Source organism: Cajanus cajan, chromosome 7 (assembly GCF_000230855.2).
Source record: "Cajanus cajan strain Asha chromosome 7, NIPB_CcT2T_4, whole genome shotgun sequence".
NCBI lineage: Eukaryota > Viridiplantae > Streptophyta > Magnoliopsida > Fabales > Fabaceae > Cajanus > Cajanus cajan.
The window spans coordinates 37,365,696-37,379,955 of record NC_138523.1 but is presented as its reverse complement, the minus strand read 5'-3'; the positions used below and the strand labels follow the sequence as shown (position 1 = coordinate 37,379,955).

Here is a 14,260-nt window from a genome sequence, read left to right as displayed (position 1 = left end):
CTCCTTTACCTGGCCGTAGCAGAAAATGCCATTAGCACGGTAATAGTGCAAGAACATCAGAAGGTGCAGACGCCGGTCTACTTTATCAGCCGAGTCTTCCAAGATGCGGAGAAACGGTACCAAATGATTGAAAAATTGGCACTGGCACTCGTCACCGCAGCCTGACGTCTCCAACCTTACTTCCAGAGCCACCAGGTGATAGTCAAAATCGACTACCCTACAAAGCAAATCCTGAGAAAGCCGGAGCTCGCCGGGCGAATGATTGCATGGTCGGTCGAGTTGTCCGAGTTCAGCATCCAGTAAGAAAGTCGCGGGGCCCTAAAAGCTCAATGTCTAGCCGACTTCGTAGCCGAGCTCACGCCTGCTTCTGCCGAGGAACCCCAGGTATGGACTTTACACGTTGACGGGTCCTCCAACTCTAAGGGTGGTGGTGCAGGTATCATATTGGAAGGGCCAAACCAGGTCACTTTGGAGCAATCCCTCAAATTCAGCTTCAAGGTAACCAACAACCAGGCAGAGTACGAGGCACTCCTCGCAGGACTGAGGCTGGCTCGTGACCTTAGAGCCCGAAGAGTGATTTGCAACAGCGACTCGAAGCTCATGTTGGAGCAGCTTAGTGGGACGTACCAGGCAAAGGATACCCTTCTACAACGGTACTTCCACATCGCATCCCATCAGATCTCGTCCTTCGACGAGTTCACCATACAACATGTGCCGCGAGAACAAAATGCCCGAGCTGATCTCCTGTCAAAACTTGCCAGCACCAAAAGGCCTGGATAGCACCGGACTATCATTTAGGAGACTTTGCACTCACCTAGCCTGGACGACAAAGTCGTCAACGCTAGCGACAGCGAAGACCAAGGGTGGATGACAAGCATCTAGAGTTACTTGAAAGAAGGAACCTTGCCCGAGGATAAGGACGAAGCTCGGAAGGTGAGGATGAGATCGGCTAAGTTCGTCATTATCGGGGATGAGCTATTCAAGCGTGGCATTTCCATCCCATGCTCAAGTTCTTGACCGCACCTCAGGTAGCTTATGTCATCGAGGAAATTCACCGGGGCATATGTGGCATGCATTTTGGAGCTCGCTTAATGGTGACCAGGGTACTCCGAGCTGGATACTACTGGCCCACTCTATAATCGGATTGCCAAGACTACGTACAAAAATGCAAAGAGTGCCAGCAGTTCGGCAACACACACCGGCAACCGCCCGAAGCTTTCCACCATATGATGTCGGCATGGCCTTTCTCCCAATGGGGAATGGACATCCTCGAAAGTGGAGAATGTGCACCAACTACACCGACCTCAACAAAGCTTGCCCCAAGGATGCCTATCCGCTCCCCTACATTGACCGACTTGTCGACGGTGCGTCCGGGCACTCCATCTTCAGCGTCCTCAACGCCTACTCCGGCAAAAACCAGATAAAGATGCACCCGGTTGACGAGGAGAAGACGGCGTTCATCACTGAGAACGCCAACTTTTGTTACAAAGTCATGTTGTTCGGACTGAAAAATGTCGGAGCGACCTACCAAAGGTTAATGGATAAGGTGTTTCAGGGGCAAATAGGGCGTAACATTGAAATCTATGTAGACGATATGGTGGTGAAGTCTAACTCGGTGGCTGACCACCTAGCAGACCTAGCCGAGATATTCGACGAGCTTCGCAAACATAACATGAGGCTCAACCCCGAAAAGTGCACTTTCGGGGTCAAAGGAGGCAAATTTTTGGGGTTTATGCTATCAGCGAGAGGGACAGAAGCGAACCGAGACAAGTGCCAGGCCGTGTTAGATATGCAAAGCCCGAGCAACCTCAAGGAATTGCAACGGTTGTCCGGGAGATTGGTTGCCTTATCCAGATTCCTGATGGAACTACTTGGAGAAGATAGTTGTTCATCCAAGTCTCCATGCAAAGGACAAAAGAACTCTTGAGGTAGAACTCCTTGAGGTGGCGGAATCACCTTGGAGGATTCTCCAATGGTGGAGAAGCAATGGAATAGGTTCGGTTACTTCCTAGCTTGTGAAGGAAGCTTGAGGAACCAAGGCAAAGTTTGAAGAAACTTTGGTAAGAAACCTTAGAGAGAGAATTCTCTTCGGTTTTAGGAGAGACTTTTGGAGAGAAATCTGAAGTTTTATTTCTCAAATGCTCAAAAGTGATTACAAGTGAAGAGAAAACGAATTTATAGGGAGAGGTAGCTTGTAGTGTAAGCTAACCTTAACCATGGTTCATTAGGAACCATGGTAAGGTGTAGCTAACCATCCATTGTTTCTAAAACTTGTAGGAGAAGCTAACCTTGACCATGGTTCACTTAAGAACCATGGTAAGGTCAGCCTAACCTACCAAGGTTTAGAGACTTGGAAGGCAAGCTTCAAAGTTTGAAGGAGAAGCTAGCAAATTTCGGCCAAGAACAAAGGTTAAGGCTAGGCGGCCAAGGCTCCAAAATGCTCCATGATTTATTTCAAAATTATTTGATTTGGTTTAGTGAGGTTCATCATATGATGACGAGACCTATCTAAATCAAATCTATGAAACATTAGGAGCAAAATGAGTCCAATATGCAAAATTTTGCCTAGGCCCAGTTCTGGCCCAATTACTAGTCACACTCTCAAGCATTGCTAAATGCAACCCCTTTTTCCCTATTGAAAAAATATAAAATGAATGTATCAACAAAGGAGGTTAAATGGAGTTAAACTCTCCGAGTAACCCACCCTAAAAACAATATACAATCACTAATTAAAAGCAAGTAAAGTGCCTCACAAATACAAAGGTAAAATTAGACCTATACAAAGGAACTATGTACAAAGTATATGAAAAGGTCTTCAAGATCATCCCATTCCTCTTGGTTCTTTTAAGATATCACCTTTTGGATTCCTTGGCCTTGGCCATAGTCTATCATCCCCTCCCTCTTGAAAAGGATTTGACCTCAAATCTTGAGGGTCTTCATGATTATTGGCCACACTTACAAATATATAATACCATTCATTAGAGGTGATATTATCAACAAATATATGTGAAAGCTATATCCTAGAAGGAACCCTTTCATGGAACCTAAAGAAATCAATGAAACTAGACCTTCTAGTATAATGAATAGGATCCTCTCCTAAACATAGACTAGATATATTACTAAATCCTAAAAATGTGCTAAAACTAAAACTATAGTACACTAGAGACTCAATCCTAAAAACTAGAACATCTTGCCTAAAGTACACTATGTGGTAACCTAGGCATATCCTAGAAAATAAGGAAAATACTACTAAGAAATTTCCCAAACAATTTTGGATTATATTATTTGTTGGATAGTTATGAAAAGAATTTGTCACAAGGAACCTTGAAGGTTCATATGTTATATCCAACAAATAATATATTCCATAAATTGGGTGCATTACTGACACAACTAAAGTAGGAAAAGTCCTACACAAAGGAAGGCTATCTACCTTGGGCACCACTAAGGAAGTAGGATGAGAAGTGGAACTAAGTGAAGTCCACTTCTCCTTCACCAAATCTTGAAGTTGAGACTTTTTTTCTTTAAAAATAATGGATTTATGAATCTCCTCCTCAAGACTAGTGGCAGAATGAGGGCAAGAGTTAAGATCTTTATGAATAAAGAGAATTTTTTTCATAGGATTTTTAGTACTAAAACAATTCTCTTTAGTCACAAATCCTTTATAGGATATTTCTTCCTCTTTACTCTTCCCTGCACAAAGTTCTTTCTTTTTCTCTATTTCTTCTTTTCTTTTGATTTTCATTTGTCTTCTTCTTTTGTGTTTTCTCATATCTTCTTTCAATTTTTCTTCTTCTTGTTTAAGAATTCTCACCTTCTCATCTAGGATAGCAAGGTTGGCCTCTCTTTCAATTTTCTTCTTCTCTTTTTGAAAGGCTTCTTGCTTCTTCCATAGTTTAAGTGATTTTAGCTCCTTTGTTAAGTAAGAAATTCTTTTAGGAGAGCTATCACTTCCACTATAGTTGGATTGTTGAGACATTTTAAACAACAAGAATTTTCTCTTCACACAAAAATAGATTTTAAGAAAATAATATTTTTGGAAGTGCTAGACTTGGCACTTGGAGGTCTAAGAGTACAAATTGAACTTTGGAGGGAGGTGAGCTACTATCGAGCCACTTAATAACCAAGCCTCTTCAAGTAAAAATCTCTAAACCCCCCTTGTACGTTTGCCTTGCACAAAACAATTTTCACAAATATATTTTTCAAAGAAAAATAACAAGCAAGTGCCTAAAGTGTACAATTAATCAATACTTGAAAACATAAATGGCAAGAAAACATAGATTGCTTGAAAACTTAAATTGCTTAAAACATAAATTGCATGAAATCTTAAAGACAAGAAAACATAAACTAGGTGTTGAAAGCATTTAAACCTGTGTGAGAGCTTAAAAGGCACCAAAGACCTTCAAGGACCCTCTCACAAGTACTACACGGTTTTACTATTAGAACACCTAAAGAGAGATGGAGATACACCAAAGGCACTCCAAGACACTCCTTAATAAAGGCCTTGTACAAAAATTGAAAATTAAAAATTTACAAGAAAAATGAAATGCAAATTTACACCAAATGAAATGCAAATTCACACATAAATGAAATGTAAATTCACACCGGATGAAATGTAAATTCACAATCAAATGAAATTAGTGGCTGCACTTAATTTCAAAGAAAACAAAATAGCCATTAATTAGAAACAAATTTTAGAAACGGATTTTGTAAGGAAAAATAGGTTTAGTAACAAAAATTTCCGTCACTAAAATTGGTCTCTAAAGTTCACAAAATTTTCAAAATTTTGTTGCTCCTTCTCTTTCAATTTCAGCCACCAAGCATGCATCTCACAAGTGTATCACTCTTCTTTTAGAAGCAACCTTGACTTTGGTTACTTCTAGGTGTTTGCAAGAGACCTTCCACCAAGAGAGAACAAGCTCCCTAAGCAACCACCAAAGCCTTCAAGTTGACTTCCTTTGACTTGGCCTCCTACACCTTTTAAGAAGCACTCAACCACCTTCAATTGCTGGAATATTAGTGCTAAAACTAAAAAGGCAAAATTTATAATGGCTACACCAATTGGTAGAATGAAATGAGATAAACTAGAAGGAGTTCCACAAAAAAGACAAGCAAAAATTAAGGCAAATTTAGAAAGCTAGCATACAAAGGATAACCTATCAAAGGCACTAGAATGGATTACAAAAACAATGCTAAGATTAGAAACATAATTAAGACACAAAATATGTGGCTGGACTGAAAATTAATAGGCGAAGATTTCACCAAAACCGAGAGCTAATTCACACAAATTTTTCACTCCTTTTGACTTTTTCTTTTGCTATTTTCTTTCTTTTCTTTTTGCAATATATTTTTCACTTCTTTTTCTTTGATTAATCAGGATTTTAAATTCCTTTTGAACAATTATAGGTCTCGGCCTTAGGCTAGAAAAACTGCAGCAAAAATATTTTCACAAAACAAGAGGTGTTCACAAGCATGTTTTCACTAGTGCTTCACAATTTTATAGTATTTTTAGGTCAAATTTTTAGGCACTATTTTCTTTTGTTTTTCTCATGCATTTGGAACACATACACCTCTGTTTTGCCTCTGTTTCTAATGTATAAAATTTGTTAAAAGTTTTACCCACACAATAAGACTCAAGGAAACCTAATAGGAATTAATGTTTAGTAATTTTTTTTTGACAAAACTTTTAACAAGACATAATAGAAGCCTAACTCTAGGAAATTTGCTAGAACTAATAGCAAATTATAAACACAAATATGTAAAACAAAAGCACATATAGGTAAGGTTCAGATTCAAAAATAAAAATACACAAAAAATTTCGGACACAAACAACACACAAAAAATTAGGTCAACAAGCTAGTCTAGGAATTTTCAACATGAAAAGGACTACACATGACTTCTATGACAAAACAAGTGATTCAAAAATAAAACTAATGCAATATGAATGTTGTCCAATCACGGACACATGTTAAGGAATGGAGAGACTCAAACAAACATAAAAAAAACGCACAAGAACAAGAGTCCTAAAAGCACAAACCGAATTGATTCACAAGAATTGGAAACAAGCAAAATATGAATCAATTACTTCTCATGAGACATATAGGATCCATCAAAAATATGAAATAAAACTAGATCCATACAGCAACACAAATTTAGACAAAGGAGAAGGAAGATACAACACGGATTCACTAGAAAAAATTAGAACACCAAACCTCAAGAGCACTAGGCTCTAGATACCAAAGCTGATGGAACTACTTGAAGAAGATAGTTGTTCATCCAAGTCTCCATGCAAAGGACCAAAGAACTCTTGAGGTAGAACTCCTTGAGGTGGTGGAATCACCTTGGAGGATTCTCCAATAGTGGAGAAGCAATGGAATAGGTTCGGTTACTTCCTAGCTTGTGAAGGAAGCTTGAGGAACCAAGGCAAAGTTTGAAGAAACTTTGGTAAGAAACCTTAGAGAGAGAATTCTCTTAGGTTTTAGGAGAGACTTTTGGAGAGAAATCTGAAGTTTTATTTCTCAAATGCTCAAAAGTGATTACAAGTGAAGAGAAAACGAATTTATAGGGAGAGGTAGTGTAAGCTAACCTTAACCATGGTTCACTAGGAATCATGGTAACGTGTAGCTAACCATCCATGGTTTCTAAAACTTGTAGGAGAAGCTAACCTTGACCATGGTTCACTTAAGAACCATGGTAAGGTCAGCCTAACCTACCAAGGTTTAGAGACTTGGAAGGCAAGCTTCAAAAGCTTGAAGGAGAAGCTAGCAAATTTTGGCCAAGAACAAAGGTTAAGGCTAGGCGGCCAAGGCTCCAAAATGCTCCATGATTTATTTCAAAATTATTTGATTTGGTTTAGTTAGGTTCATCATATGATGATGAGACCTATCTAAATCAAATCTATGAAAAATTAGGAGCAAAATGAGTCTAATATGCAAAATTTTGCCTAGGCCCAGTTCTGGCCCAATTACTAGTCACACCCTCAAGCATTGCTAAATGCCACCCCTTTTTCCCTACTGAAAAAATATAAAATGAATGTATCAACAAAGGAGGTTAAATGGAGTTAAACTCTCCAAGTAACCCACCCTAAAAACAATATACAATCACTAATTAAAAGCAAGTAAAGTGCCTCACAAATACAAAGGCAAAATTAGACCTATACAAAGGAACTATGTACAAAGTATATGAAAAGGTCTTCAAGATCATCCCATTCCTCTTGGTTCTTTTAAGATATCACCTCTTGGATTCCTTGGCCTTGGCCATAGTCTATCAATTCCTCCCTCGCGTGGCTGACAAAATCAACCTGATGACGAAGCTTCTACGAAAGAGTTTGGCTTTCTTGTGGAACGAGGCTTGTGAAGAAGCTTTTGTAGGCTTGAAGACAACTTTGGCAACTCCGCCGATCCTCATGAGACCTGAGCCTTCGAGCCCACTCCTGGTATATTTGGCTGTATCCGAGGAGGCGATCAGCTTAGTTTTGGTGCAAGAAAAAGAAGGCACCCAAGCTCCCATATATTTTGTCAGCCGACTCCTACAAGATTCCGAGACCCGGTACCAGTTGATAGAAAAAGTGGCGCTCGGTTTAGTACACATTTTCCGACGCCTACGACTAGAATGATGGCTTGGTAGATGGAGCTCTCTCAATTTGACATCACCTTCAAGCCGAGAGGACCGATCAAAGCCCAATGCCTAGCAGACTTCATGAATGAACTCCACCCGCACGACCACTTCGAAGAGCATTGGTGGACCCTCCACGTAGACGGTTCCTCAAACTGCCAGGGGAACGGGGCAGGAGTGATTCTAGAGGGACCGAAAGGAATAATTTTGGAACAATCTCTCCGCTTTCGGTTCAAGGCTTCGAACAACCAAGCCGAGTATGAAGCCTTGTTGGCCAGATTGAGGCTCACTGAAGACATGGGTGCATCGAGAATCAAATGCCTAACCGACTCCAAGATAGTAGTTGAACAAGTGGGTGGTAACTTTCAAGTGAAGGACCACAACATGATGAAATACTACCATGCCTATCAAAAGTTGAAGGCTAACTTTCAAGAAATTTTGGTCGAGCACATCCCATGCGAGGATAACACCCGAGTCGACCAGCTTGCCAGGTTGGCCGCAACCAAGAAACCGGGTCAATTAAGAACCATAATTCAGCAGGAAATCGACCACCCTAGTGTCGAGGAGGAGATGGTAGCAAGCATCGACACCGACCACGCCGATCATAATAACCCCCCAGACTGGCGAGCCGAAATCAAAGCATTCATCACCAACGGGGTCACTTCGGCCGACTCGACCGAAGCCAAACGGTTGAGAACGCAGGCCAGCAGATACGTCGTCATCGCCAGCCTGTTATACAAAGGTGGCTTCTCTACTCCACTGCTCAAGTGCCTAGACCCCACCGAGGCCGATTACGTGATGCGAGAAGTTCACGAGGGTATTTGCGGAATGCACTCCGGAGCGAGGACAACCGTTGCCAAACTCTTGCGAGCCGGGTACTATTGGCCGACCATGAATACCGACTGCGCAGCATTTGTGAAGAAGTGTCAACCATGTCAGAGACACAACAACTTGATCCACCAACCGGCCGAGCAGCTGCATTGCATTCCCCTAGCATGGTTTACCACATGGGGGCCGACATACTTGGACCTTTCCCGGTTGCGAAGGGGCAATGCAAGTTCCTCATCATCGTTGTGGACCTTTTCACTAATGGATTGAGGCCAAGCCCCTAGCAAGCATCTTGGCTCATCAAGTCCAAAAATTCTTATGAAGTAATATCATCACCCGGTTCGACGTCCCATCAACCCTGGTGACCGACAACGGCCTTCAATTCACTGACTAAAAACTCAACGAGTTCCTAGCCAGCCTGGGAATACAGCACAAGGTCACATCGGTCGAGCACCCGCAAACGAACAGCCAAGCCGAATCTACCAACAAAGTCATCCTAACGGAATTGAAGAAGCGCCTAGGGGAAGCAAATGGAGCATGGGCCGAGCAGTTACCCGAGGTGTTGTGGGCCTACAGGTGCACACCCCAGTCGACAACACAAGAAACCCCTTTCCGCTTAGTCTATGGGTCTGACGCAATGATCCCAATGGAAATCGGGGAACCATCTTTCCGCCGAGCCCACTTCAATGAGCCAAACAATGAGGCCGAGCTCCGAGCAAATCTAGACGTCGTAGAAGAGATTCGAGACCGAGCACTAGTGGTAGCTAAGGCTTGCAAACAACGATACAAAAGGAAGTTTGACACCAAGGTACGACCGAGAGAATTCAGGGAAGGTGACCTCGTGTGGAGAGCCACTGGCGAAGCAAGAAAAGATCCGAGACAAGAAAAACTTGCCCCAAATTGGGACGGACCCTTCCGAGTACGACACAACCTAAACAACGGAGCATACAAGCTAGAGTACCTATCAGGAGAACCAATTTCGAGAACATGGAACTCCACACATTTAAAGATGTATTATAGATGATGTAATAATGCACTCTTTTCCTTGACCGACTCTTTTTTCCCTAAGGAGGGTTGTGGGTTGTAGACCCCTAAAATTGTCCGGGTCGGAAATAAAGCTTGAAGACTCTTGAAGACTGAAGGAAAGTCAGCCAGAAGGACTCATGGAAGGCCCTAGGAGGATTCTCTGTAGGTCTAGAGGTCTTATAATAGCTCAAAATAAGGAAGTGGAGGGAATAAAGCCCAATACGGCCTCCCAAAAGTTCAGTACGGCCGTATTGAACATTTTGAACTACAATACGGCTGCACTGAACTCAATACGGCCGTATTGAAGTTTCTGAACTTCAATACAGCCGCACTGAACTCAATACGGCCGTATTGAAGTTTCTGAACTTCAATACAGCCGCACTGAACTCAATACGGCCGTATTGAAGTTTCTGAACTTCAATACAGCCGCACTGAACTCAATACGGCCGTATTGTAGTTCAAAACTTCAATACGGACCGTATTGACTCCAGGGCCCGTATTGCGCCTGTTCCCTATAAATAAGACGTCATTTGGACGTCATTACACACTTTTACACTGAGTTTTAACCCTCTTCTTGAGTATTCTGGGTTTTTTTGAGCAGTGCTCTGCCTAGAAATCACTCGGAGAGTTGAGCCGACAAAGTTCTCGAGTTCTGAGCTTTTTGCTTGAGTCTCGAACTGAGTCGAAGGGAAATCTTCCGGATTTCCATAGTTAAAATTTTCTAGGAGGGAGCGAGCGGGCTTGTAGAGCGAGGGAACGCCAAAAAGCTTCCCAGTTTTACTTGAATATAAAAGCACGCTTCAAAAGTTTCTTCTTAAGTCCTTCCTTTTACTGCTTTCTGTGTGTATATTTAACTGTCATCATGTAGATAGTTAAGTTATAATTGTTTAGAATAAATAGGGGTAATTTAGTAATTTCGCACTATTATTTTTAGAAATAATCTGTCATAGGGAACTCGAAAGGGGCGCTGTGGGGTGCTAACACCTTCCCCACGCGTAACCGACTCCCTTACCCGACTCTGGTTGTCATGGCCGAAGTCGATTTTTGAATCGATTGCCTTAAACTTCTCTTTCCAATGTTTTGAGTAAAACATTGGTGGTGACTCCATGAACCCTTCCTTTTTATGAAAACCGCTAATCCATGGAGGGTCCCGCTTGGGATTAACATGGATTGGTGAGCCTTTTAATAAAATTGCTCGTTTGACAAGGTCTCAGTTTGAGAATAAGTCATTCTAGCAATCCATATTTTTAAACAAATAAAAGAGTCCAACCATCCTTCGCGAATGCCGAAAGCCCGTTTCGGGCCGGTGGCGACATGGGTCAGCAAGGTTTTTAACGAGGCACTTCATTAATACAAGAAATTTTTAAATTTTGGTCACGCCGTTTCCTATTTTACTACATATATGTTTAGGTCATGCTCATGCAGGTCCACGCAGATAATGAACGCGCCGACGCCGAGCAATCCTCGGCCAATCACTCAAAACGTGCACTCGAGCCCTACAGGTTTCCCTCCCGAGTACCCTCCTCGGCTAAGGATGTACCTAGGTCGAGCACTACGAGACGCGCCGACACCGAACAATCCTCGGTCGACCACCCAAACGACGTGCACTCGAGCCCTATAGGTTTCCCTCCCGAGTACCCTCCTTGGCTAAGGATGTACCTAGGCCGAGCACTACGACACGTGCCGACGCCGAGCAATCCTCGGCCGACCACTCAAACGACATGCACTCGAGCCCATAGGTTTCCCTCCCGAGTACCCTCCTCGGCTAAGGATGTACCTAGGCCGAGTAATGCAACTCGCATCCCTCCGTCCAAGGACACACCTAGACCGAATGCTACATCATCGCGTGATCCAACTCCGAGGCCGAGTAGGCTTAGGCCGAACACTCTCAAACTGAGCACTCTTGCGTGCTCTAACATACTTCGCGTATCAAGTCGCGTGACCCAACATTCTGAGGCCGAGCACTGATGGAGGAAGCCTATGGGCCAAGGGCCCAACTACTAGGGCTATAGCAAGGAAGCTACATGAAGAGTGGGCCCAAGCCCAAGGAAAGCCCATCTCTTTGTTTTGTTGGGCCTTGACTCAAGCCCAAGTAGATTAGGGTTAGTGTAGGATTGGGCCTTAGTGCCTTGTATTTCGTTTTGGGCCTTGTATTTCCGGCCATGTAGCTTAGGATTTGCATTTAGAGGCCATTTGAATTTAGGGTTATTTAGGTTACATGTGAAGTTGCATTAGCATGTAATTAGAATCACATTTAGTGTGCATTTCGGCCATGTGCAACACATGCACATGGTGTGATCCGAAATGTAACCTAAATGGAATTCTAATTACATGCCAAATGAACTAGCACATGGGTGATCCAGGTTTTAGGCACCAAAATTTGAATTTTGAATTCAAATTTTGGGCGCCTAAGGTTAAGTGAACCTTACCTTAGTTTCACTTAACCTTAGGTTAACCCAAGGTCACCTTAACCTAATTTTATCCTATAAATTACTATGGCCGAGACTTGTATGAACACTTTTGATATATTGATGAGTTTTTCTCTCTTTGAAATTCATCTCCTCCGAAGTCACCTTGCATCCGAAACTCTACCCTTCTTGAGTGCTTCTCCTTGTAGAGTTAGGACCCTTAGAACTTCTCCGGACTTAGCTTCCAGCAAGCTTGTCGCAACCCAAAAATTTCCGATCTTGCGACTAATGGTTTAAACATCCTTTTAAAGATCTCATCAATTAAGGAATGCCCGGACACCAGACTAATCCTTAATCAATGGTTTTGAAAATAGGTTCTATGGAGTCGCCACCAATGTTTTACTCAAAACATTGAAAAAAGAAAAGATTTTTAAAAGATCCAATAATGGCCTTGATAACCAGAATTGGGTTCGGGGGTCGGTTACGTGTAAGGAAGGTATTAAGCACCCTTACAACGCCCTAAATCGGTACCCTATGATGAAGTTAATGCGATAAGAAATAATAAATTAAATATTATATCCCCTTTTATTGATGATTATTTACATGATTTAAAATTTAAATTAACAATTGACTCTAAAATATCTACATGATTGCTCTTATTATAAACAATATTTATCAAATGTAAGAAATAAAATAGAGAGAAGAAAATTGATTTGAATACCTCTTGAACGAGCTCTATTAATCTTCAAAGATGGAGATTTGGGTGCTTTTTGGCAACCGTTCACACTACAATGCCTCACAAAAATCTCAAGAAATACAAAAAGAGAGGGGAAGAGAGAAAAAGAGAGAAATTTCGAGCTATAGGAAGTTTGGACGAAATTTCGGAGTCCGGAGAAATGAGCCCCAGCTGTCTATTTATAGACTTCAGGAAGGGGGTCCAGAACGGCCCATTCCAAAATCAGAACGGCCGTTCTGGATATGGCCGTTGTGGGTTAATTTGGACCCTGGAACAGCCCGTTCTGAAACCGGAACGGCCCGTTCTGGGGAACCAAAACGGCCCGTTCTGATTTCAGAACGGCCCGTTCTGGGGCCAAATTAAGCCCACATGATTTGGTCTGGAACGGCCCTGGAACGGCCTGTTCCAGTTAACCTTTTAACCCTTTTCGGATGAGTTTGGAATGGTCCGTTTCGATTTTGGAACAGCCTGTTCCAATTTGGGTTTTTTTGGCCCTTTAAAAGACTTGGAACGGCCCGTTCCAAATCTAGAACAGCCCGTTCTGGACCTTGGAACGGCCCGTTCCGATTTTGGAACGGTCCGTTCCAAGCCAATAAAAAACTCAACTTGTGCTTTTGGGCCCTTTAAGGTCCTGTCTTCTTGTTGGCATGCTTCGGGAGCTCCTTCCCTTCATAACAGAGGTCCATGTCCTTGTTTGTATGTCTGTCGCCACCGGCCCGAAACGGGCTTTCGGCATTCGTGATGGATGGTTGGACTCTTTTATTTGTTTAAAAATATGGATTGCTAGAATGACTTATTCTCAAACTGAGACCTTGTCAAACGAGCAATTTTATTAAAAGGCTCACCAATCCATGTTAATCCCAAGCGGGACCCTCCATGGATTAGCGGTTTTCATAAAAAGGAAGGGTTCATGGAGTCGCCACCAATGTTTTACTCAAAACATTGGAAAAAGAAGTTTAAGGCAATCGATTCAAAAATCGACTTCGGCCATGACAACCAGAGTCGGGTAAGGGAGTCGGTTACGCGTGGGGAAGGTGTTAGCACCCCACAGCGCCCCTTTCGGGTTCCCTATGACAGATTATTTCTAAAAATAATAGTGCGAAATTACTAAATTACCCCTATTTATTCTAAACAATTATAACTTAACTATCTACATGATGACAGTTAAATATACACACAGAAAGCAGTAAAAGGAAGGTCTTAAGAAGAAACCTTTGAAGCGTGCTTTTATATTCAAGTAAAACTGGGAAGCTTTTTGGCGTTCCCTCGCTCTACAAGCCCGCTCGCTCCCTCCTAGAAAATTTTAACTATGGAAATCCGGAGGATTTCCCTTCGACTCAGTTCGAGACTCAAGCAAAAAGCTCAGAACTCGAGAACTTTGTCGGATCAACTCTCCGAGTGATTTCTAGGCAGAGCACTGCTCAAAAAAACCCAGAATACTCAAGAAGAGGGTTAAAACTCAGTGTAAAAGTGTAGAATGACGTCCAAATGACATCTTATTTATAGGGAACAGGCGCAATACGGGCCCTGGAGTCAATACGACCCGTATTGAAGTTTTGAACTACAATACGGCCGTATTGAATTCAGTACGGCCGTATTGAAGTTCAAAAAACCTCAATACGGCCGTATTGAGTTCAGTGCGGCCGTAGTG

General features: G+C 42.3%; 1 protein-coding gene across 1 annotated transcript; it reads left to right on the top strand.

Annotated features, from left to right (window-relative positions):
• Positions 1–7,623: 7,623 nt before the first annotated feature.
• Positions 7,624–8,709, top strand: LOC145949997 (uncharacterized). The gene has a single exon (XM_083060909.1). The coding sequence runs from the start codon at positions 7,624–7,626 to the stop codon at positions 8,707–8,709; it is 1,086 nt and encodes a 361-aa protein (XP_082917035.1).
• The last annotated feature ends 5,551 nt before the right edge of the window (positions 8,710–14,260 follow it).